The following is a 22,265-nucleotide window of genomic DNA, read 5'->3' as shown; positions in this document are numbered from 1 at the left end:
GTCCCTTAAATTGAGTGGCTGAAACCATGGGCTTGTGTCCCGGCACATTTCCTTGTGCCTGTTGCCAAGCATTGACCTTTTAGGAGCACTACGTGATGCAGGCTAAACAAGGGTGTTAAAATGAACCCCAGATCAGCGCCGTTCTTCTCTAAAATCCTCTCTTCACTAGACATTGACAGGCTGTATGATCTCAATCATTAGAAATTGTACATTGTCATTCATGAAAAGATAACTGGATTCACTGGCAAGTTAAATCCTCATTCTAGGGTTATTATTCCTTTACAGTCAAAAGGCAAAATAACTACTAATGATTTTATTTTTTAATGTAAACAAACAGACATCAAACATAAACCAAACCCAGCAACCAATCAAACAGTGTTTTCAAACATATCTTAGGAAGCACTGACATCTAGGGACATTTTCAGATATTACATTATGGGGAAAATAAAGATAACTTGGTGTTAGAACCTAATATCTTCACCAAAAAAAAAAAGTTTTAAGTTTGAATTAAGTATCTTAATGTATATATAAATGTATATATAATGTATATATAAAATATATATATATATATGGCTAATTATTTAGTGCATAATTAGAATGCAAAGTTGCTATTTATGAAACATCTGTCTCACAAGTGTTGAACAGACCCATAACACTGCTGATATTACAAATCACTTACGAGTAGAAATAATTCATCAGGGACAAATTCATGTGGGAGATATACAGTTATGTGCAAAATAATAGCAGTGTGTTTAAAACAACTGAGAAAAAGCTCAATCCTCATAATAGCATTTATTTCCATATACACAAAGGCACTGGGAGCACTGCACATTCAATTCCAAATGAAAACATGAATGAAATATCAATTTTTAAACTGAAAATGAAGAAAAAATAATGGGCTGTTCAAAGAATCAGTGTTTTCATTTTAATTTACAAACTCAAATATTTACAGTATAAACTGAAAGTTGTTTACAGATTTAGCTTTTTTGTTGATCATTGAACTAGTATTTAGTTGTATAACCTTTATTTCTGATAACTGCTTTACATCTGTGTGGCATGGAGTCAACTAACATCTGACACCTGCGAACAGATATTCCAGCCCAAGATGACTGGACGTTCCGCAGTTCTTCCGCATTCTTGGGTTTTGCATCAAAAACAGCATTTTTGATGTCACTCCACAACTTCTCAATCGGATTGAGGTCTGGGGATTGGGCTGGCCACTTCATAACATCAGTCTTGTTAGTCTGGAATCAGGATGTTGCCCGCTTGCTGGTACATTTGGGGTCGTTGTCCTGCTGAAACACCCATTTCAAGGGCATTTCTTCTTCAGCATAAGGCAACATGACCTCTTCCAGTATTCTGATATATTCAAACTGGTCCATGGTGCCTGGTATGCGATAAATGCATCCAACTCCAAAGTATGAGAAACATCCCCAAACCATTATGCTTGCACCTCCATGTTTTAGTCTTCACAGTGTACTGTGGCTTGAATTCAGTGTTTATGGGTCATCTCACAAACTGTCTGTGGCCTTTAGACCCAATTAGAACAATCTTGCTCTCATCTGTCCATAGAATGTTGTGCCACTTCTCTTTAGGCCAGTCAGTGTGTTCTTTGGCAAACTGTAACCTTTCAACACTTTTTTTTCCAGCAATGGTACTTTTTTTCAGCAATGGTTTCTTGCAAGTAGTTTGGCTTCACATAGGCGTCTTCTGATTGTTGCAGTACTCACAGTTAACTGAAGATCTTCCCTGGAGCTGATCATTGGATGCTTCTTTGCCATTCTTGTTATTCTATGATCTACGTGGATGGTAGTATTTCTTTTCGTACCACATGTTTTGGGTTTTGTTTGCCATTTTAAAGTATTTGAGATCATTTTAGCAGCCAATTATTTTCTGCACTTCTTTATATGTTTTCCCCTCTCCAATCAACTTCTTGATCAAAATTCTTTCTCCTTCGGTACAGTTTCTGGAACGACCCATTTTACTCACTGAGCAAGGGCTAAAACCAACAGGTACAACATTTGCTGCCCTCCTTCTTTAAATAAGAGCCATAATTGACACCTGTTTCTTCATAGAATGAATGACCTTACTAATTGAACTCCACACTGATATTAATTTAAACACGCCCCTTTAATTAAATGAGTCAATTACACCCAATTAGCAGCATGCATGTCATGACTGTTGATTCTGTTGTTTGCCCATTACTCGGCTACACCTAGCCATGAATTTTTTCTCATGTTGTATTATCTTTTCTGCCAAAATCAGTAATTAAATACATTAGTGATGTTAGACTGCTATTATTTTGCACATAACTGTACACAGAAATATTATTATTCTATTATTGTAAACCTAAAACTAAGTGACTGTGATGGGGGCCAATTTAATACGCTAGAACAAGATCACAACTGAATTATGACATTTTGACATTTTCAGTATAGCAGTTTCATCCAATGCGATAACAGTGTGAAACTCCTGTTGCTTCTCAGGCAAACCTTCCATTTGTGCCAGTGCATTGGGGAGTAATCATAACGATATCTGGGATAGTCATGACACCTCTAGGGCGAGAGAGTTCATCTCCCAAAAGTAAACAGTCAGCCCAATACAGAAGGTCTCAGAAGCAGACAGGTCTCTGTTACCGTTTCCTCATTAACACACTACTGTAATGTACTGGTCAAGAACCCTCACGTGTGTTTCTGTATAATCACCTGCAGATATGTTTAAATGATACATTATTAATAGAAACAACATGTTGCTGCTCCCCTTCTCCCACTACTGTTTGATGCTTTAGACTGTTATTTCAATCACACACCTTAACAACATAATGCTATTCTCTCTGGTGCAAAGTGTTCAAATAAGCTGAGTTCACTTCAAAATGCCTCTGTGCTGAGCAACTGGTGAAGTATTCTTGTTACTCTAAACCCACCGTACTATGTGGAGGCAGGCCAAGTTTCTTAGTCACACCCTTAGCCAGACCCTATTTTTTGAAAAGTTTTACATGTTCTTTAGTAATATAGTTGGTTATTATAATACTATAGATATTAGTTATTAATATGACTGTTGTATAAAAAAAATTCCTGACCTTGACACTGATCAATCTACTACATTTAAAGACTAGTCATTAAGATTTGGAATGGGAAGGTTTATGATAGCTCAGTATGGTAATTCCCAGAACCGCTTATGACTTCCCCCAGAGGACGTCTGTGAGAACAGAATGTTCCACATTGTAAATGATGTCCTGTAACGAAGCTTGTGTTGATCTGCCGCTGAACTAATTGACTCAGACATGTTGATATGAATAATCCTGTGTCATGTGATCCAAAATAGTCCTTGTGCAAGATCCCAAGGTAGCAGGGCTTAAGCATTGCGAGGTTAAGGCAACGCTTTTACTTTTGTCTGAGGTGAGTCCACTCAAAGGGAAACTTCAGTTATTTTACGTGTGCACATGACTGTGTCTTTGTGCTGGGAAAAGCTGCATTTCCAGTTGCAAGTTGATATCACCAGTCGTGTCTGACTGGGTAAGTCTGAAATGGTGAAAAGCTTTCATATATGAGGGACATTTTGGGTTGAGAGGCAGGATTTGCGTTTCTTTATATCTACTGGTGAGATGGGTCAGCGGCTTAGTGAGGAACCGGACGACAAGGAGATCGATGTGGCTGAATTGCAGGAGTGGTATAAGAAGTTTGTGGTGGAATGCCCAAGTGGAACTCTCTTCATGCATGAGTTCAAGAGCTTCTTTGGAGTAACCAACAACCAAGAGGCTGCAGACTACATAGAGAACATGTTCCGTGCGTTTGATAAAAATGGGGTGAGTAGTGCACTTTTTATTTTTGTCTGACTGGACCACGACCTGATTCTTTTCCAGTTGCCACTCAATTTTGGTGGTGTTTTGATAGAAATGAAGCTTATAATGTAAGTGATAAATAAACATTTCCGCAATGATTACCAAAGTTTGTTATTTCAGACGTTCGTGTCTTCTGACTCTTTGTGAGTCTTCTCTCTTCCTTTCTCCACAGGACAACACTATTGATTTCCTGGAATATGTTGCAGCTTTGAACCTGGTACTGAGAGGCAAGCTGGAACATAAACTGAAATGGACCTTTAAGATGTACGATAAAGATGGAAGTGGCTGCATTGACAAAACAGAACTGAAGGAGATTGTGGAGGTAATCATCTCATGCTCCTTATCATTTATTTGAGCAGACTGAACCAGACATGGCAGGGAATTTTAGCTAACTTGAATTTAAATTGAAGCTCCAAATCTAATTTTCAACAAGAAGATTAATTCCCTAGTTACTGGCCCAGTTAAGGCCCTAGCTGTGTAGCAGACATCTTTTAATTCTGACATTAAAGTGAGAGGGTACTAAAGATGGATTATCCATTTGACCTCTATGACTGCATGGTCTGATAATTATGACACAAATTGAGAGTGGGTCACAAATATATATATATATATATATATATATATGTGTGTGTGTGTGTATATATGTGTGTGTATATGTGTGTGTACCTGAATACACAGTTAGGATAAGAGCAAGATATGACATTGGGGAAAATCCTAACATGTTAAGGGAATGACAAGATAATCTTGTGTATTTTATTAACTTCCATGATATTTCAGATTTTTTTATGAAGGATCTTTACAAAGAGAAAATTAAACAGCACTGCATTACTACAGATTGCCTTCATTTCTCTTGGGTTACTTCACTTTGTGATATATACTGATTTTTGCAGTCAATCTACCGAATGAAGAAGGCATGCCATGGGGAGCTGGATGAGGAGTGTAACCTGCTTTCCCCAGACCAGGTGGTGGACCGGATATTTGAGCTGGTGGATGAGAATGGAGATGGTAATCTCATTGCATATCAACACAACAATCTCAGCAAACAGCAGACATTTTTATACCATCACTGTACACCAAGGGTGCTCATGTCTAGTCCCGGAGACCTACTACTACAACGAAGACAGCGATTGGGCGTAAACACTGCTGGGCGGTAGGTCTTCAGGAGAATAATCTGGAACCGTGCTCCACTGGAATGCCTTCCCCTTGCAAGCAGTCATGATTTGTCAGAGTTTGCCCGTGGTATTTAAAGGGCAAGTGATGGTGAGGTTTTTGACCTCTTCTACAGGGGAGCTCTCTCTGGACGAGTTCGTGGACGGCGCACGGCGTGACAAGTGGGTCATGAAGATGCTGCAGATGGATGTGAACCTTGGAGACTGGATCAATGAGCACCGCCAACGGAGCAGCAACTTGTGAAACGCCATCAGCGCCCCTGGCGACCCTCGCGCGCGCGCGGTTTCATTCAGCCCACTCGCAGCTTGTGATTCGCCAGCAGATGCCGATAGTTCTGGGGAAGACGGGCGAGAGGAGATGCATGAGGATGCAAAGTGAGGCGTAAGCCCGTCTCCCCTGAGGATCAATTAACTTTTCAGAGAGTGGCGGAAGACGCGCAGGGATTTTCTGGCGCTTATGCCCCTTCTTATCCCACTGCTGTTCATCTGTACGGCTTCAGATGCTGCATTCCTCGCTTTCCCATTTCCATGTATTTAATTCCACTTGTTTTGGACTCAGGTTGCAAACTACTGCAGTTGAATTTTAAAGCCTCAGGGTTACATATTACAAAGAGTTATTCATTATCCTCACATGACAATGTCTCTATATCATGCCAAGTTCAAACAAGAAGTATGTTGTCTGTATATATGTAGCAAAGGTGGAGGGCAGTGACCCCACCCGGGTCTCGAGCCTGGGTCCTTCAGGCAATAAACACATGGCCTGACCAGTCACGTTAGATCTCCTCGGTGAAACAGGCTAAATGAGGAACAGACGGAAGCACATATTCACCACTGACATTACGTCTACATAGTTCTACTCATCTACTTAAAACCGTCTAATAGACTGGAGTAGCATTTAGCATATGAAAAAAGACAGGACAGGTTCACAAGCTGCCTACTCCTGCTGTAAGTTTAAAATCCTTCAGCTAGTGGAGATACAAACTCCATCATACAAACAGTAGTGTTTTACATAATATATTGGCTAACCTCAGGATTGCCCTTTTTAAAGTATGGAGGATGCGTTTGGATGCCAGTATATGCAGATGGAGTGGGATGAGGAGACAGACCACTTGGCATTAGTGACTCTGCGGAAAGCAGGATGATCCGTCCCCTGTGAACAATAAACCTGCTGAGGTGAAGAAAGGCGCACTGCAACAGAAGCTGCAACGGCCCGAGTGCTGCAGGGCAGAGTAGGACGCACAGACTCCCTCGACGGGGACAGACCTTCATTAACAAACGACAGACATAACAGCACTGACACGAACTGCATGAACACATAATATGAGCAATAACCGACAAGAAGACTCACACCCACAGGTTTCAATACATACACAAACGACAACGAACAGGGTGCAGGTGTGCGCTGACAAGTGGGCGTGGTTACACGTAGGACGCGACACAGGCAACGTGATCACGTGATCAATGGGCTCATTCACCACGTGACGAGTGTTCCGCGATAGGAGCGATTAGAGGCGTTAGGAGTTCGAGTGTACATGTAGCGCTTTTTCGTGCTCTTGCTCAGCAACGTGCGGCAAGTCAAATATAGAGCTATACCAATAAAATGTAATTGTAAATAAATACAATGAATTGAACAAAACAATAAATATAAAATAAATAAAATATATACAAACACAAGTGCATGTACTTCTTCTTCCTTACGCCAGGTGGCAGCTGTTCCCAACAGAGAATGATAGAGCAGCTACGTTGCTGCTTCTCCTTTTCCTAGACATTTCAGCCAACATGGTACTGTTTAGTTTAATACGTGTTTTAGCACAGTCATACGAAAATCGGTAAATAATTGAGGAATGATGCAAAGTAAACAGGCAGTAAACATTTTTCGTGGTAGCAGTTAGATACTTTGCTGGCTAAACGTGTGCCACGTTTCATAGAGAGAGTAAAAGCTCTTCAAAACTAACTTAGCTACGCAGTTCGGTCGACGTTTTTGAACCTAAAATAACCTAGCCAAGCTAATTTATAAAACTAGATTGTGTTGAGCTGTAGTCCTGCGTCTCAGACGTTCCGTTTGATGAACTTATTATGTAGCTAAAATCTAATCGCTTAATGAAGTAGCTCGCAAAATTGTGTCCATTCATGTGTTCACCTGGTAACTTGGCTGTCACTCAGATGTCTGAAGAGCCCAAGAGTCCGCCTGAGACGAAGGAAGCCCGAGAAGCTGTAGTTCCCAGGAAAGATGAGGTAACTAGTTACTTTTAAATGACGTTAGCTAATGGTATTTAATCTTTTGCAAAGCCTAGTCTCTGTGATGGCATTAGTCGCACTCTGTGAGTTGGTCAGTGATGTCCCACTCTCCTGGTCAGTCTGCAGGTGAGGGAAGTAAGCTGATGTGTGTGAAGGGAGATCTGTTCTCCTGTCCTGCCACAGACTCGCTAGCCCACTGCATCAGTGAGGACTGTCGCATGGGAGTAGGTATCGCTGTGCACTTCAGAAAGACGTTTGGAGGAGTAAAGGAGCTCCTGGCGCAGCGTGAGTGTCACAACAAGGGTGCAGAGACCCTGTCTTTTGGAACACTCCTGCATAATCCTCTTATTTTAACCACTCTTTCTTTGCTATTTTGTTCTCACAGAGAAAAAACCAGGGGAATGTGCTGTACTTAAGAAATCTGACCGATTTGTTTATTACCTGGTGAGATACGAGTGATTTATTCACTGGTCAATCTTTTTTACTGGATAAAGCAGCATAATGTTTTATTCAGGCTGGTACCAAACATCAATGTTTATTTTTCAGACTTAGAATAAACGGTTTGTACTTTCTTTTCAGACTGTATATCGTTTTCTTCTCCTGCCTTTATCAGATTACAAAAAAAAGGTACAACCACAAGCCTACCTATGAAACTCTCAGGCAAAGCCTGGAGGCGATGAAAGCACACTGCATAGCCAGTGGCGTGACCAGACTCTCAATGCCTCGGTATGAACCATTCATGCAATTCACAAACTCAGTTACACAAATTTACAAAATTGGATCATAATAATTGACCTGTCATTACTGGGAATGTAAGTTTGCTTTTAGAATTTAGTTTCATTGTGGCAGCAGCATTCATTTGCAAATACATGGCAGAAATGTTGGGAATCTTGTAACTATTTGTTTGTTAATTTAGGATCGGTTGTGGCTTGGATCAGTTGAACTGGGAGAAAGTGTCAGTGATGATTGAAGAAGTCTTCCTGAACTCAAATGTGACCATCACTGTATATTTCATTTAAGCCATTTAGACAGAGCATGTACAAAACTTGCACATTAACCTTTTTTCTCTTCTGATTTGCATTACTGGTTTTTCTATCATTTTCTTGGGGACAAAATTATAATTCTATGATTAGAATAAAGGAATGCAAAGTGATAACTAGCCTATAAAAAATTCTTAAGCCTAATGACATGATTCTTTGCTTGTAAAAGAAGGTTTATGTAGTCAAACACTTTCTGTTCATTTTCGGAGCGTTTAAGGTTTATGGATGATAAAGAGCACTAACCACTAGATGGTGCTAGATAGTAATACAAAATGCTGTGACAAATGTACTACTATAAAGCAGTCATACTTCAGCACACGTGTTGACTACTGTTTGCCTTAGTGTCAAAGATACTTCATAAGAACTTGGATTAAGGATGACGTTACACTGTGTACTAGCCATATGCAAAACAATAAATACCCACCTTAGCTGAAAATATTAAGTATCAAAAAAAAAACCAGTAACTATTAAATTGACTTAATTTTACATGTAATTATTAGGGGTGAACACTATGAAATGGTGTGAGTCTTTTGAAAATTATAAATTCGAAGCAGTTGTATTTGAAAATACAATGGTACTTCAGCTGTAATATCAGCTCAACCACAACTTCACACATGCAGTCAAAGTAAAATCAAAAGGTTGTTAGTGCAATCTGAAGTATAACGCTTTCTTAAAATTAATGTCAAAGTAATATTCCAAAAGTGTAAATATTAGAGAAACACACAAATACTTTAAATTTACATGACTACAGTTTTTTATTGTAGAAAAAGCACTGACTCTCAGAATGATGTTTTTATTTGGCATTTACCAAACAGTTTACCTCATGGAAATAAAGGTATGAGGGGAAGTGTAATGTCCCTCAGACTAAAGCTACATATTGGTCGACTTCCAATTAATAGCATTTGAATAATGATCTGGTGATTAGTTCACTTTTATGTCCTAATGTGTCAAATCCATGAGGAATCATCGAGTGCAGCTTAAACATGATTGCTCATTACTGTTTCCATAGTATGAATGGGTTAGATTGCATGTTATACGTAAGCAGACTAGAGCAGCAGTCGTTGGAAGCACTGTGCTACTATTTAGCAGCCTGTATAAGTACTACTGCTTATGTGTCTGTGTTTGCTGCCTTCTCACAGTGGTTTTTGGTTCATGATCATTTACGTTAGACACTAGGCTGATTAAGTCTATATTAAGGTTCTTGATGCAAAATATGCAGTGTGTGTGTGTGTGTGTGTCTTTGTATTGCTGTATGCATTGAAATGCACAGTTAAACCCAATGGTTGTGGATGGAATTTATGTGTATCACCTTTACTTCACAGAAAGAGTGAAGTGCTTGAATTTAATCGCCAGTTGAGATCAGCTTTCAACATGGCATGAGAAGTCCTTTTCATTTAGAAAAAGCAACGTTGGTGTGATTGTCATTCAGTACATGGAGAAATACAAAGCTCAACATGTCTGCTTTTTAAGATGTGGCAAACTTTGTAGACAAGCTCAATCAAGTGTACATAGCATATTGAAAAGTTTGCTTAATCTATGTCAGGAAAATCAGCCCTGAGTCATAAAAGGAATACCCGATTTTACATCACATCAACTGAGCCCAGTGAGCATAGATGTAATTAATCTATGAATTGATTGTACATTGAGTCAAATTATGGTATTTTTGCATAACCAACAAGCGTTAGAAACCCATTGGATGTACTGCATGATGTAGTTACATCATTCCTACTCAGTTACTGCAGTGTTAAAGACCATAAGAGTCTGAGTTCTCTAGTTTTAACATATTACAGTGTGATACATAACAGACAGAGAGAAACAATTTCTCAGCAGAAAATTCGTAGATAAAGTACAGCTTGTGCAATGAGACGAAAGCAGTGCCCTCTAGTGACAAATCCTAGGGGAGAAAAAAAGAGATGAATTACCTGTCTCAAGGATTATTGACAAAATAACATAATATTTTTCAGTGAATCAAAAGTAAAACAAACACAGGTTGAACCTATTTTCTCTGAGAACGTTTGTTCCATAATGGGTTTGATTAAAAGTTGCTTACAGGCATTACTTTATTGTCTTTTGCCACTGATGTTAAGCTTTGTCGGCCTCTTGGCTGAAGACCAGGCATGGCTCCTGATTACAGAGAGGGGTTAAGTGATGCACTTACCCTACTGCAAAATGTTTGTCAGCTTCTCGTCATAGTACTCGAAGCAATCTTGACAGTCCTCCCAGGGCGTAAAGCCTTCATCCTCATTCTCTACGAAAGTGGACCAAACATAGCTGAAGTCCACGGGCCTCATCATCCTCAGTTTACATCCTGCCTGGGCAAGTGCCTTTAGCCCGGCCTGCACCTCAGGCTCCTCCCACATGAAGAGGCGTGAACAGTGGATGTTAAGGCGGAGGGACTTGCGGACTGTCAAGACCTCTCCCAGCTTAGCGGCACATGCAGCACAGGGACTGGACGATATGTACCAGGTGACCGTGTAGTGCAGCGATTTGTCATATGAAGGCAACACCTGCTGGAAGAATGCTTCCTCGGCATGGGTGCATGAGTGCTCATCTTCCAGGTAACCACGGAGACCATCTGCATCTGCTGCGCCACCGCGTATGTCCACCTGATAGCACAGGAAGGTCTTGTTTCTGCCCGAGGAGTACTCCACGTTTTTGAACTGGAACTTGAAGTAGGAGGAGTTGAGCCGCTCCCTGACAAGGTACAGGCAACGGTTGCTATGAAACACCTCATGGATTCTGACAAGCTTCTGTCACACTCCTTGGCAGTGACCGAAAGGTCATCATATGTTTTCAGCATTACTGATTAGTTTTTAGCACCAGCCCTGTGGAACATCCTTTGATGCATTGTTCACTGCGACATAAGCAACACTTGAAATAACGCGGGTATTTTAAATCATCTTGCTAAGGGGCTTCAATTCAACTCCACAAACTGTGAAGATAAACTGATCACATTTGATCTTTGTCTTCTTTAAGAAGGGCTCGCAAACATTTCATGTGAAGTTCACTCCTTACCAATTAGTTCTTGGTACAGAACCCACTATTGTTTGAAAGACCTTGGTTTTCATATATCATAAAAAGCTAAGTATCAAATCACTTACTTGTATGTTGCTACAACTGTTGTATGGTCTGCTATAACAAGCAAAACCCCCTTGAGATTAGTTAATCGGTCCTTCAGGAAAGACGAGGAGAACTTTTCCTTACCCAGTGATGATCTCAAACGGAGGAAGCTCTATTGGCTCAAACTGGAGTTCGCCATCTTCAGGACCGGCCTGCGCACCTTGGTCTTCCTCCCCATTTCCTGTCGGCTTCTCGGCCTCCACCTCGGCCTTTTCCGGAATCTTCTTGGGCGTCTTTTTCACGTTCTTGTCCTTCTCGTTCTCTTTTTTCTCCTTTTCAGTCTTGGGTTCCATCCTCTTTTCCTTCCTTTTCACTGCGCCTACTTTGCTGGGAGCATTTTTGTCTGCCATGGCTAAACTGGGTGCCGAGCTGAGCTGGTTTGAGAGCAAACAGCAGCGTGCTTTAGCAGACGAGTCAGAAAGCCAAAGACTGCGTGCGTAAGTCGGGGATTGAGTGTGTAGAGGTGTTTCCAGCCTCCGGAGCAAATGAAGTGTGAATGGTTAGAGAATGCCATGGGGAGATTAGGGGCAGCTGCTCTCTCCTGTTTCCATGCTATAAAAAGACCCAAGGAGAGTGCACGGCAGTGAGCAGGACAGAGCCTCAGAGCAGGTGGGCTACCACTCGGAAATAAGTTGGGAAATGGAAAAATGAATTTAAAAGCTAATTGAGAAATACATTTGGACCTGCTTTTGGGAAATACAATTGGAAATGTTGAAGGTTATTGGGAAATACAGCTGGAAAAGTGGGAAATAATGAGTATTACGTAATTTCCTTTACTATTTCTGTTGCTATGTCCTAATTACCTTTTCCATTCAATTTCTAGTTTTATTTCCAATTATATTTTTTACTCTCAGTCCTCCAGAGGTGTTTGTCACCCCTATTCATCATTGAAGTTGTCGGCACACCACCAACAGGCGGTTTATTAATAACCATGTTTTGGCAGACAGTTCAGTGTGAGTCATTCTCTTCAGATACTTCCACAGGTCAGCACTAGGCCTTAATACCCTCACAGCAAGGTCAGTTTAGCTATGAGGCTGGAGTGTATTCTAGTCAGACCAGCTGAGACACACAGCTATTAGTGACTCATGATTAAAACACATTCCATCTCTTTAGAAATGCTCATAAAAACAAAGTATAACACACTTGTTGCTTGATTGGGACTCTCCCTCTTGCCATAGTAGGGGACACAGTAGGATTACCTGTAAATACCTTATACAAACAAACATCCTGGATCTTCTTGTGGTCTGATCACATTTTCTATTCAATGTCCTCCACTGCATTTCAATGCAGATAAACTGCTGCATCCATAAATCTTAATGCTAAATAGCTCTGTTTGTTTCTCCTTGAGCAAGAATGTTGATGATGTGCGTTTGCCTTTTATGTCTCAGTGGATGCAGTCACATAAATGGGGCAGAAATGAGCTTAGATTAGTAAACATGCTCGGACACAAAGGTGCTTTATGTTTATAGGTTAAACGTAGTATTGAAGTGTGCCATATTTATTATGGCATAAATCTATCCAGAGCAGCGAGCACATTAAATGCGTAGGTGTACACAGCTGTGTCTGGCTTGGACTTGCTTGGGCGTAATATGAAAGTGTGTGTTTCTCCTGTGTTTATCCCCTCCTCACTGTATTTCTGTTGTTTCTCCCTTCCTCACAGAGCAACACGATGGCAGATCATCCATTTCAGTTGGGATAGAAATGGCCTGTCTATACACTTTTACCAACCTGGTAATTACCTCTGAAATGAATTACTTAGCAGAGAGTGGAAATTGAAATTGAGGTGCTGCTGCTGCTGCTCCTCCTCCTCCTCCTCCTTCCTCTCTCTCTCTCTCTCTCTCTCTCTCTCTCTCTCTCACTCACGCACTCACACACACACTAAACTAAATATTCATTACATCTGCACTGCATCACGGCCCATTTCCCGCATGTCTAAACCAATCTAAAACTGCATTTACAAATGTACTGGTGCTTTACGCTAATGTTATTAAAATGCATAACGTGGCACAAATACACACTTATATTCTGTTCTATGCTGGCAATTTGACACCGTCTTCTGACAAAATCAGCGTGAGGCTTTTGTAGAATAAAACTAGTGACTGCCTGGTAGCTACAAGATTCTACATTCTCCATGCTGAAGGAAAGAGAACAAAAAGCTGTAGTTTTCTGATGACTGATATTTTTAATCTAAATTATTATGGGGGGGGTTGTTCACTCACACATCACCTCCCAAACACATTACAGGCCTTCTCCTTCATGACTGAATGCTCATTATTCAGCCACACCAGCTGGAGACTGTCCAATTCCCTATAGCAATGAAATGTAATTATTTCCAATTACCCGGTCTGCCTGCAGCTTTCCGGCAGGGTGAATTGGTAAGCTCAGAGCAAGCAAAGAAAATATATATCTACCATACTGTTGCTTGCTCTCATCTTCTTCATGGTTATGAAGGTCATGGCGATAGGGACGTAGTATTAAGCTTTTCTTGTGTGGACGTTTGAGGAAATCATTTCATGAAAGATTATCAAAGCAAAATAAAAAGCGCGTACATAAAAGAAAGCCAGTTGAACTGCAGTGCACATTTAATATTGCTTTTCTATGAAGGGTGCATATTTATCATACCACAATTAAAAATGTAGATGTGACCATTTTGCCTTGTATTTTACACCTGCCGAACAATCGTGGCAACATTCCTAAAGGAAAAGTAAATTCTCTTGATAATTTAATTTCTAATACCAATCTCTGAAACCCAAGTATCTCTTGCAGTTCCCATCCTCAGCACAATACAGGTACCACATGTGATTATAAGACATGTTCCTCTACATCCTAACATTTACACTACATCTGGCAGACACTCTTATCCAGAGCCACATACTTCTATTTACTGATACTTATATTTGTCAGTATAACATGAGAATCAAACCCATGACCATGCTTTATCTAATACCTTGCTCTACCTGCTCTTGGGTAACTCACTACAAGGTGAGGTACAGGAGCTCCTTTGAATAATTCTACTTCCTTCTGTGCCTGAGGCCACACATATTACCTAATAATAAAAGCAATTAAAAGTATATGTTGCTACAGGTACATTTGGCTGCATGCAAAAAATACTAAACATAAAAACATGTTTGTGTCATGATTAATGTGGATACTTTATGCGTACTGCATTTTCCAAAAGTTTGCTTTTATGTATATTTTTATTTGGTTTTGATATCATTCCATATAGGGTAGAAGGTTTGTGCCAAGCAGGAGCTGCATTTTTTTAAACTTCTGAATTATTTATTTGGATGTCATAACATTGAAGTGAAGAGCAAATAGAATGGGAGAAAATGAGAATGTGTTTATATATATATATATATATATATATATATATATATATATATATATATATATATATAAACATGCCACAAATATGAAGCAATAAATGTATCAGCTAGAACAAAACAAAAACCAAAAAATGAAAAACACTACCATACTATTTTAATTAATGTTTGTGTGTTTATGTACATTTACTGTGTATATCTGCAGAAACAAATCATTATGATGTTGCTTTGGGTAATTCTACAGTTTTATATTCAAATTCATGTTACAGGCACAAGCTGCTCTTGGGATTTGAGGCATCCTTCAGTTTAAAAAAAAGCCCAAATTCTATAAAGCTATTGTAAGTAACCTGTAAAGATGGCCTTTGCAATTGGTTAAGACCATAGTATACTGTAATTAGCCTTTAAGTAAATCAGAGTCTCTAAGTTCTTTGGAAGGAGTCGGCAGCGTTCTGGCCTTATTGTTTTGCCCACCAGACTAAATATCCTCTCCACTTTTGTAGTTGTAGCTGGCACTGTAAACACTTTCTTGGCCACTTGCGAAAGCAGGGGGAAGTCAATGGACTTGCGCTTCCAGTACTGCAGTGGATCTTCGTCTGTGGGCTCCTCGTGGAGATATGCGGACAGCTCTTGCTCCATACTCTTGGCCTGCGTGGTGGGCCTTTGCTTGATGAAGGAGAACAGCCTGCTGCGTTTGGAAGGGCACGCCTGAGCCTCGGAGCTGGGCTCCGGTGGACTCACTGGCTGGGTGTGCTTCCCCACCTCTTCCAGCAGAACCTGTTTGTGCCAGTCACGATCACTGCTCCAAGAGAGCTTGAACTGCGGGTCCAGCGTCGTAGCCGTCACGTACAGAGGGTCCTCAAGAATGCCGGCTAGTCTCCGGTCCAGTGCCTGAGACAGTCCCGTCGCGATCCCCGTGCATTGGTGGGTTACGACCTCTGCGAGGTGCTTCCGTAGGCCAAGCACACTGGGGAGGGCCAGGCTAATGGACACATGCTTGTCCCCCTGGACCATGTCTGTGGCCTCCTCAAACGGCTCCAAGACTTCCACCAGCTCCCGCAGCATGGCTTTCTCCACACTGTTGAGCGCCAAGTCGTTTCTATCTACTATATCCTCTAAGAAATCCACTGACTCGAGCATTTGCCGCATTGTCTTGAGCTGGGCGTTCCAGTGCCGGTCTGGACCTGAAGGGCCTTGTCCGTTTCCTGCCGCGTTGCCAGGACCAAAGACTTGTCCAAGTTTTTCTGGAGTCACTGTGGCAATGACATAATTGTAGAAGCAAGCTGCTTTGGTGAGAGTCATGGATATCTGTGAGGATGAACGTATTCCTTCTCGAATACACTGAGCCAGCGAGTGAGCAAAGCAGTCTATCCTACAGCGACCAAGGCAATGATTTAGAGAGTTCTCCTCTTCCGCTCCACTCACAGCTTCTTTGCTTAGTGCTGTGCCAATATCTTCATCGCTACTATCTTCTTCCTCCTCATCCTCCACATCCCCATTACCATTACCATGGAGATAAAAACCAGGCAGGCGGAAAGCTGATCGGCTTTCACAAGGCGAGGGGTCAACTACGATACGGAACACTTTACCCGAGATGCCATGAGCATGGGAGATCTCGTCAAATTCAGTGAGTATGCGCTGAGTGTCAGTATTACTTGGGAGAGGTAAACATGCTAACAACGCCGATTTGATCTGCCAGTCTGTGGTTATGAAATGACACGTCACTCCCAGGTAACCAGAACCGGTGCTGGCAGACGCGGTATTACTCCTCCAAAGATCCAGGGTCACGCTGCAGGACTCTGCTCCTGACAGCGCCACCTTGGTTGCCAGCTGTACTTGATAGGCATAGGTTGGCAGGAGCTGTTGCTGTATGTAATGGCTTGGTTCTGGAACGTATCGGGGCTCGAGAAGCTGAAGAAGTTCCCGGAAGCCCTCGTTCTCCATGATCTGCACAGGTTGCAAATCTCGGATGATCATCTTGGCAATGGTTTCAGAAATGAGGGACTGTCGTGGATCACTACGGTCGAATTTGGCTGTCCCCGCCCCAGTCTGGGTAGCTGTTCGGCTGGCTCCACTGATGGGTGCATAGGTTTGCATTGCCCCCGAAGCATAGGTCTCTCTCTTCACATCTTTCTTCCTCACAAACTCATCATACATTGCTTGATGTTTACGCTGCGTGAAAGGGGGGAGAGAAATAAGGACTGTTATAAATATTTTCATTTGATTATAAATATTTTCATTTGAAATGCTTGTATGACCTGTGTATCACATCCTGATGTAATAAAAGCAATATTTATTTTAATAAAAGAATAAAGAAAAGAAAAACACTCCAATCTCGTTAATGTTAGGTCCGGTTCCGTTACACTGAAATCAAAAGGCGGGACGTACCAAGTTATGAAGGTTTTTATACTTTATTTTGGATTTCTGGTACTCCGCATAAAATTCATGACGCCATTTAAATTGTTTTCGATTCAATTAATAACTCCCCCATCACATGAAATCGCATACCTTTAAATGTGTAACGAAGTTAGAAGTAACTGTCCGCTTCGCCTGTATCCTTGTGCCACAAGCTTTGCAGTTAGATTCAATTTTGCCATTTTCCCCCTCAAAGACAATATTGAAGTAATCCAGAATGGAGACTCTAGAATTGGACGCCATCGGTGATTCTCAAATCCTCCAAGACGGAAGCAACGAGACTCTTCTAACTTCCCTGACTGATTGGAATTTGCCTTCGTCTTCCAGCAATCCCGCAACCTACACGGCGTTAGGGTTCAATATGCGGACACCTTCACCGTTGCCATACATGACGGCAGGCTTTTGTCTGCAAGATAACGTGTTCAACGGAAATCACAGCGATTGCATCGCTTGCGCATCACGCCCTTTAAAATGCGAGCTTTTTACAACTCTTGTCTCAAAACCCAACAACAAAGGCCAAGATGATTTGTCGGTAAAGGTGTTCGGCCCCAGTGTAAACAGCTTCATCTATCCGACAGCGCTTCGGACACCAGGAAGCAGGCAGCAAAGGGGAGGGCTTCCTTCCCCTCCACCATTTTGACCGTCCCCGTTAACAATTGACTGCGGTGTGCGTTCAAGCGACGGACGCATTGAACCGCCTCGACTTTAACACAGGGCCGTTTTTGTGAGGGACCTGGCCGCATGTGCTCGCCTGGCACTCCCGGGCCTTTAGCTGCGTTTTAAAAACAAATTACTTTTAGTTTTAGTTCAGATAACCTAGCTAGAACTAGCTCGCTGTCGCACCCTCAGTCGCCCCCAAAAGTGAGTCATGGTACTATATTTATATTGCTGGATTTCATTCATACACTTGTTACTTTACTGGTTATAGCTAGATATATAACTAGGTTAACAACTACTTTGTTCCGTACAACTGGTACGGAGCAACTAACTGAACTTTGCAAAAGATATTGCATTTTTACTTTCGCAACAGAGAAGCGGATTGTTCGCCTGCACGCCACCAAGTGTGATGCTGAAGGATCGGATGAGCTATAGTTGACAATATAGTTACAAGTGGAAGTTTGTTCAAAAGTAATGTTAGTGTTAGAACTGCCCAAAATAGCTTCAATGTAAATATATGTTAGCTAGATAACTAATCTAGGTTAACTAAACGCCTTCCCAAAACGAATTCTTTGTTCGCGTTATCTTATTGCATAGGACCACATGGACAGGGCAAAAATTAGTTTGAATAAAACCAAAGATAGAGGAGCCGTTTTCTGCATAGCTAGAATGTTATATAACCAATTCTAACTCGGTCAAGTCAGCAAATATAACAAAACATGGACCAAGCGAGTACTTATTGTCACTTGCAACTCACATCCAAGTGTTTCTTCAGGTTGGAGCAGGACGATATCGGAGTCGACAGAACGTTCTTTGTAGGCAAACATAAATTGCACTGAACATAAATGTTATTTCCACGTTCTTCTTGAATTGTAAAATGTCGTTTAAACCGCCAAGAAAAGAAACCTATCTTCCCCTTTCTCTTCATTGTAACCGGGCATGCATGCATCGACAGACTCGGTTAGCGATGTCCAGCTAAAGTTTGAGAAACATTTGGGGTGCGACTGACCGTAATGGCTGGTGACTTGGCTTACTCCCCGGTGTGATATGACCCCTGTGCTGCCCCCTGCACATGAAGGTAGAACATGCAGTGGATTCATGAGCAGGATAACAGTTTAACGTAGTTCACCATCAAGTCTTGGCCTCGCCACATTTCAGAACATTAAGATTCCCATTCCGGTTTTAATAAAAATGGAATGATCGTGCTGGTCTGTCAGGACAGTCTGTAAAGAAATGATATCAGAGTGTGAAAACCCAACATGAAGCACAAGTCGCATTCCTTGTGCCAACTTTTTTTTTTTATTATTATTTTTTTTTATTAGGTATTCGCTAATGGCCAACATTTACACTAGAGTTAATGGTAAACAGTATTTCACCATATTTTGCAGAGGATGTCCCAGTAACCACTGTTTTCCCAATCATCACTTACTCTTTTTTCCTGAGTTAGGAATTGCAGTCCAGTTGTGGTACAAAGTCTTCCCCCCCAAAAAAAGAAAAAGAAACAGTGCTTACAGAGGGGTTTAAACAAAGTTTAATATGTGAATAGTGATCTTTTAATTCAATGAAATCTTCTGTTTCTCCTTCATCTGAGACTGCAACTCCTCTCTGGTGACCAGAATCACATTTTGTAAAGTTGAAATCTCTGCTGAAAGGGTGATGACTGCAAATTACATTGAAAAACAAAATTGTGTTAATTTTCCAAAATAGTATAAGCGCACTTTGGAGTAGAAAGAATGTCATAAGTAATTAAACATAAAACTTTATTTAAGAATAATTATTAGAGGTCAAGTAAACTATATTATTATGGATCAAACAAAATTATGAGATTGCATAAAAGATGTTTTACTATGTTATGCTAATCATGGCAAATTTTGCATTTTTAACATAAAAATGTGTTTAAATATTATTTTGTGAATCTTGGCACCAACTGTGACTGATCATTTTTGTCTCAACATTGCAGTATTTATCAGCATGACAATAATGTGATCCCCTTTGACCCAAACCCATGACCGTGGTGTTGCTAGCAACTTGCTCTACCTAATCTACAGGGTGAGTTACAGAAACAACTGTAGTTTTGGACAGACTGTTGTTTTAATCTTACCTTCTTTAAAGACAGTCTGAGCTTGCTTAAGATTCTGGGGCACAAGGATTCCAAACCATTTCAGTGGCTCTTGAAGTGGACACTGGGCTTTCTCCGCTTTTGGGGCGACTTGACGCTCCTCCTCATGCTGCCCTTTAGCAGTGCTCTCGTCCTCAGTTTCTTTCTGTCTGACATTCATTCTCCTCCTAAGGCCTGCAAATAAGGGATGTCCTGTTTAAATTTCTCTGGTCTAGTTTGTCTGTTCCCTGGTGATTATTTCACTTCTCGCCGTACTAAAGTCCAACACATTTTTAATCACAGAAACTGTAACATTTAATTTCAAGTTGAAGACACATTTTCCAGCCATGTGTCCAGCATCTCTTGCTTACTTAACAGATTTCTATATCTGCAATTCAACTTTTTTTTTTTTTGGGGGGGGGGGGGGGGGTACTTTTGATTCATCATTCATTGACCACCTAGAAAATGAAAGCATTTTGAGAGTTCATCAGTCCTACCTCCTTCTGTTGGTCCCATGTTCTCTACTGTATCGCTTTCTTTTGGTTCTTCTGCTTTGTGCTCAGTTTGCTCACACTGGAACTCCACAACACCATTTTCTGAGAGGCTGCGTTTCAGAATAAAAAACGTCAAAGTCAGACTGCAGCTACAGCTAATGCTTTTTTAAAGGTTGTCATATGCACTGAATGATCACTTTATTAGAGACACCCATATAGTAGCGCAGTGGGCCTCCTCTGGCCTTCAGAACCGCAGCAAGTCTATTTGGCATTGTTTTCACTAAATGGTGAAATTGTTTTGCAGGAATCTTGGCCCATGCAGACAGGACAGCTTTTTGCAGTTGCTGCAAAATACAGGCCGTTCTATCTCGTCCCAAAGATGCCCTATAGATTTGAGATCTGGGGACTGTGAATGCCAGGGAAGCAAGGAAAATTTGCTGTCATGTTCCTGGAACCAATCCATGACTATACAGCCCTTGTGGCATGGGGTAAAAAACTTCCATCAAAGGTTGAATTTGGTTGGTCACAATTCTTAGTTAAGTCCTACTGTCCATCCATAGGCAGAAGACCTCGGTCAAAAGACCCAGGGTGTGCCAAGAAAACTTTCCACACACCATTACTCAACCTTCACCAGCTTGAATTGTTGACACCTAAGAGGAAGAGGTTATCAATTCATGCTGCTTATGCCAAATTCAGTTTGCACTTCAGACTTATCTATGCTCTCAACTATGCACCACATACTACTGCCAATCTGTATACTTCTAGTTTTTATCATTAGTGTATTATATATATTGTAACTAGAGTCCATACTTTTTTAAGTTATATTATCTATCTTTATAATTTAGAGTTTCTCTCTATATATTACCTTTCATGCCGATAGTTGTCAAAGCATTTTACTGCAAGTTGCACTATGTATGATTATGTATGTGACAAACTTTGATTTCATTTGATATTTAATTGAAATTTGGACCCTTCCCATCAGCATGTTGCAACAGAAGTCTGAATTCATCTGACCAGGTGATGTTCCAATTCTTAATGATCTAATTTTTGCACTTTTGCCCACTGGAGTCTTGCTTTTCTGTTTTCCTTAGGCACTAATGAAGTGCCCATTCAGTGTATATGCTATGTTGATTTGTACCCACTAACCTAAGGGGCATCTACTCATTCATACACTGAATCCATGTCTCTTAAGGTGTTTATGCCCAATATCTTGGAAATTCTAACATTCAAACATTTATGAATTAAAATAGGTGTGCTAACAAGCAGATGCTAACTTTTGTGAGTTTCTAAATCAACATAGCCAAAACATGAATCAAGGATAATTTAGCAATAACATGGCTGGACCTTGTGTTCACGTAGACATGCGGGTCCATCTCGCTAGCATATTGTAGGGCTGAAACCTGCTTGTTTCCCATGGAGTAACGTGCCTTGGATATGTTAAACCATCCCTGTAAAGAGACGAGTCTATGATGAGTATATTTTACAACACAGATCCAAATAGTCTAATGTGTAAGAAATGTAATAAACGCACGAATTTACACCATTTTCGTTTCTTACCTCCTCTATGAGGGCGTTAAGTTTCTGTCTTTTTTCTTCCAAAATCTCCAGCTGATCCATAAAATAGAGTAACCGCTGATCTATACGTAGAGACGCGGGATCAAGACTCATTTTCAGTTTCGTCTGGGAAAAAAAAATCGGGAGTTGAACGTAAATGTATATATTGCAGAAAGCAGCGATAATACTCGCGCACTACAGCAACAATATTTAAAAACGTCAGTGGCTTCGTTGGAGGATTTCTGCAAGACTGTCGAGACGCTGAACTCTCTTTACTGTCATCCACCACGTCGCCATGTCAGGTCACATGACAGCAATA

The 22,265-nt window shown here is 40.9% G+C and overlaps 5 protein-coding genes and 1 long non-coding RNA gene across 12 annotated transcripts; 3 read left to right on the top strand and 3 right to left on the bottom strand.

Annotated features, from left to right (window-relative positions):
- The first annotated feature begins 626 nt into the window (after positions 1–626).
- On the top strand, positions 627–7,533 carry guca1b (guanylate cyclase activator 1B). The gene is made up of 5 exons (XM_026998218.3): positions 627–3,805; positions 4,014–4,163; positions 4,732–4,846; positions 5,127–7,245; positions 7,368–7,533. The coding sequence occupies exons 1-4, from the start codon at positions 3,605–3,607 to the stop codon at positions 5,252–5,254; spliced, it is 594 nt and encodes a 197-aa protein (XP_026854019.1). The 5' UTR covers positions 627–3,604; the 3' UTR covers positions 5,255–7,245; positions 7,368–7,533.
- oard1 (O-acyl-ADP-ribose deacylase 1) lies at positions 6,674–8,601 on the top strand. 2 transcript variants are annotated; one of them, XM_026998215.3, is made up of 6 exons: positions 6,674–6,792; positions 7,174–7,245; positions 7,368–7,533; positions 7,634–7,692; positions 7,862–7,974; positions 8,165–8,601. In XM_026998215.3, exons 1-6 carry the CDS (start codon positions 6,790–6,792, stop codon positions 8,265–8,267), a joined length of 516 nt encoding a protein of 171 aa, XP_026854016.2. In that variant the 5' UTR covers positions 6,674–6,789; the 3' UTR covers positions 8,268–8,601. The 2 variants fall into 2 exon arrangements, with proteins under 2 accessions (XP_026854016.2, XP_026854017.2); XM_026998216.3 differs by lacking the exon at positions 6,674–6,792 and having other exon boundaries at positions 7,106–7,245.
- A 423-nt stretch (positions 8,602–9,024) lies between these two features.
- apobec2b (apolipoprotein B mRNA editing enzyme, catalytic polypeptide-like 2b) lies at positions 9,025–11,916 on the bottom strand. Its single transcript, XM_035522395.2, has 3 exons — positions 11,493–11,916; positions 10,447–10,982; positions 9,025–10,182 (listed from the first exon to the last, which is right to left on the bottom strand). The coding sequence occupies exons 1-2, from the start codon at positions 11,756–11,758 to the stop codon at positions 10,448–10,450; spliced, it is 801 nt and encodes a 266-aa protein (XP_035378288.1). The 5' UTR covers positions 11,759–11,916; the 3' UTR covers positions 9,025–10,182; position 10,447.
- Positions 11,917–13,570: 1,654 nt separating this feature from the next.
- On the bottom strand, positions 13,571–19,325 carry si:dkey-109j17.5 (zinc finger BED domain-containing protein 4). 6 transcript variants are annotated; one of them, XM_081707037.1, is made up of 4 exons: positions 19,230–19,325; positions 18,810–18,866; positions 17,237–17,549; positions 13,571–16,900 (listed from the first exon to the last, which is right to left on the bottom strand). In XM_081707037.1, the coding sequence occupies exons 3-4, from the start codon at positions 17,384–17,386 to the stop codon at positions 15,104–15,106; spliced, it is 1,947 nt and encodes a 648-aa protein (XP_081563163.1). In that variant the 5' UTR covers positions 17,387–17,549; positions 18,810–18,866; positions 19,230–19,325; the 3' UTR covers positions 13,571–15,103. The 6 variants fall into 6 exon arrangements, with proteins under 6 accessions (XP_081563163.1, XP_026853963.2, XP_081563161.1 ...); XM_026998162.3 differs by lacking the exon at positions 17,237–17,549; XM_081707035.1 differs by lacking the exon at positions 19,230–19,325 and having other exon boundaries at positions 18,810–19,020.
- On the top strand, positions 17,798–21,237 carry LOC145653503 (uncharacterized). Its single transcript, XR_014119743.1, has 3 exons — positions 17,798–18,004; positions 19,761–19,849; positions 20,697–21,237. It is a non-coding gene; the product is annotated as an uncharacterized LOC145653503 (long non-coding RNA).
- On the bottom strand, positions 19,309–22,248 carry vma22 (vacuolar ATPase assembly factor VMA22). The gene is made up of 5 exons (XM_081707041.1): positions 21,950–22,248; positions 21,737–21,840; positions 20,396–20,502; positions 19,902–20,093; positions 19,309–19,460 (listed from the first exon to the last, which is right to left on the bottom strand). Exons 1-5 carry the CDS (start codon positions 22,058–22,060, stop codon positions 19,354–19,356), a joined length of 621 nt encoding a protein of 206 aa, XP_081563167.1. The 5' UTR covers positions 22,061–22,248; the 3' UTR covers positions 19,309–19,353.
- Between the last annotated feature and the right edge of the window lie 17 nt (positions 22,249–22,265).

Source organism: Electrophorus electricus, chromosome 24, assembly GCF_041902795.1.
Source record: "Electrophorus electricus isolate QZ-2024a chromosome 24, ASM4190279v1, whole genome shotgun sequence".
In the NCBI taxonomy this organism is placed as follows: Eukaryota; Metazoa; Chordata; class Actinopteri; order Gymnotiformes; family Gymnotidae; genus Electrophorus; species Electrophorus electricus.
Note: the sequence above shows the minus strand (reverse complement) of the source record. Positions and strands in the feature narration are given on the sequence as shown.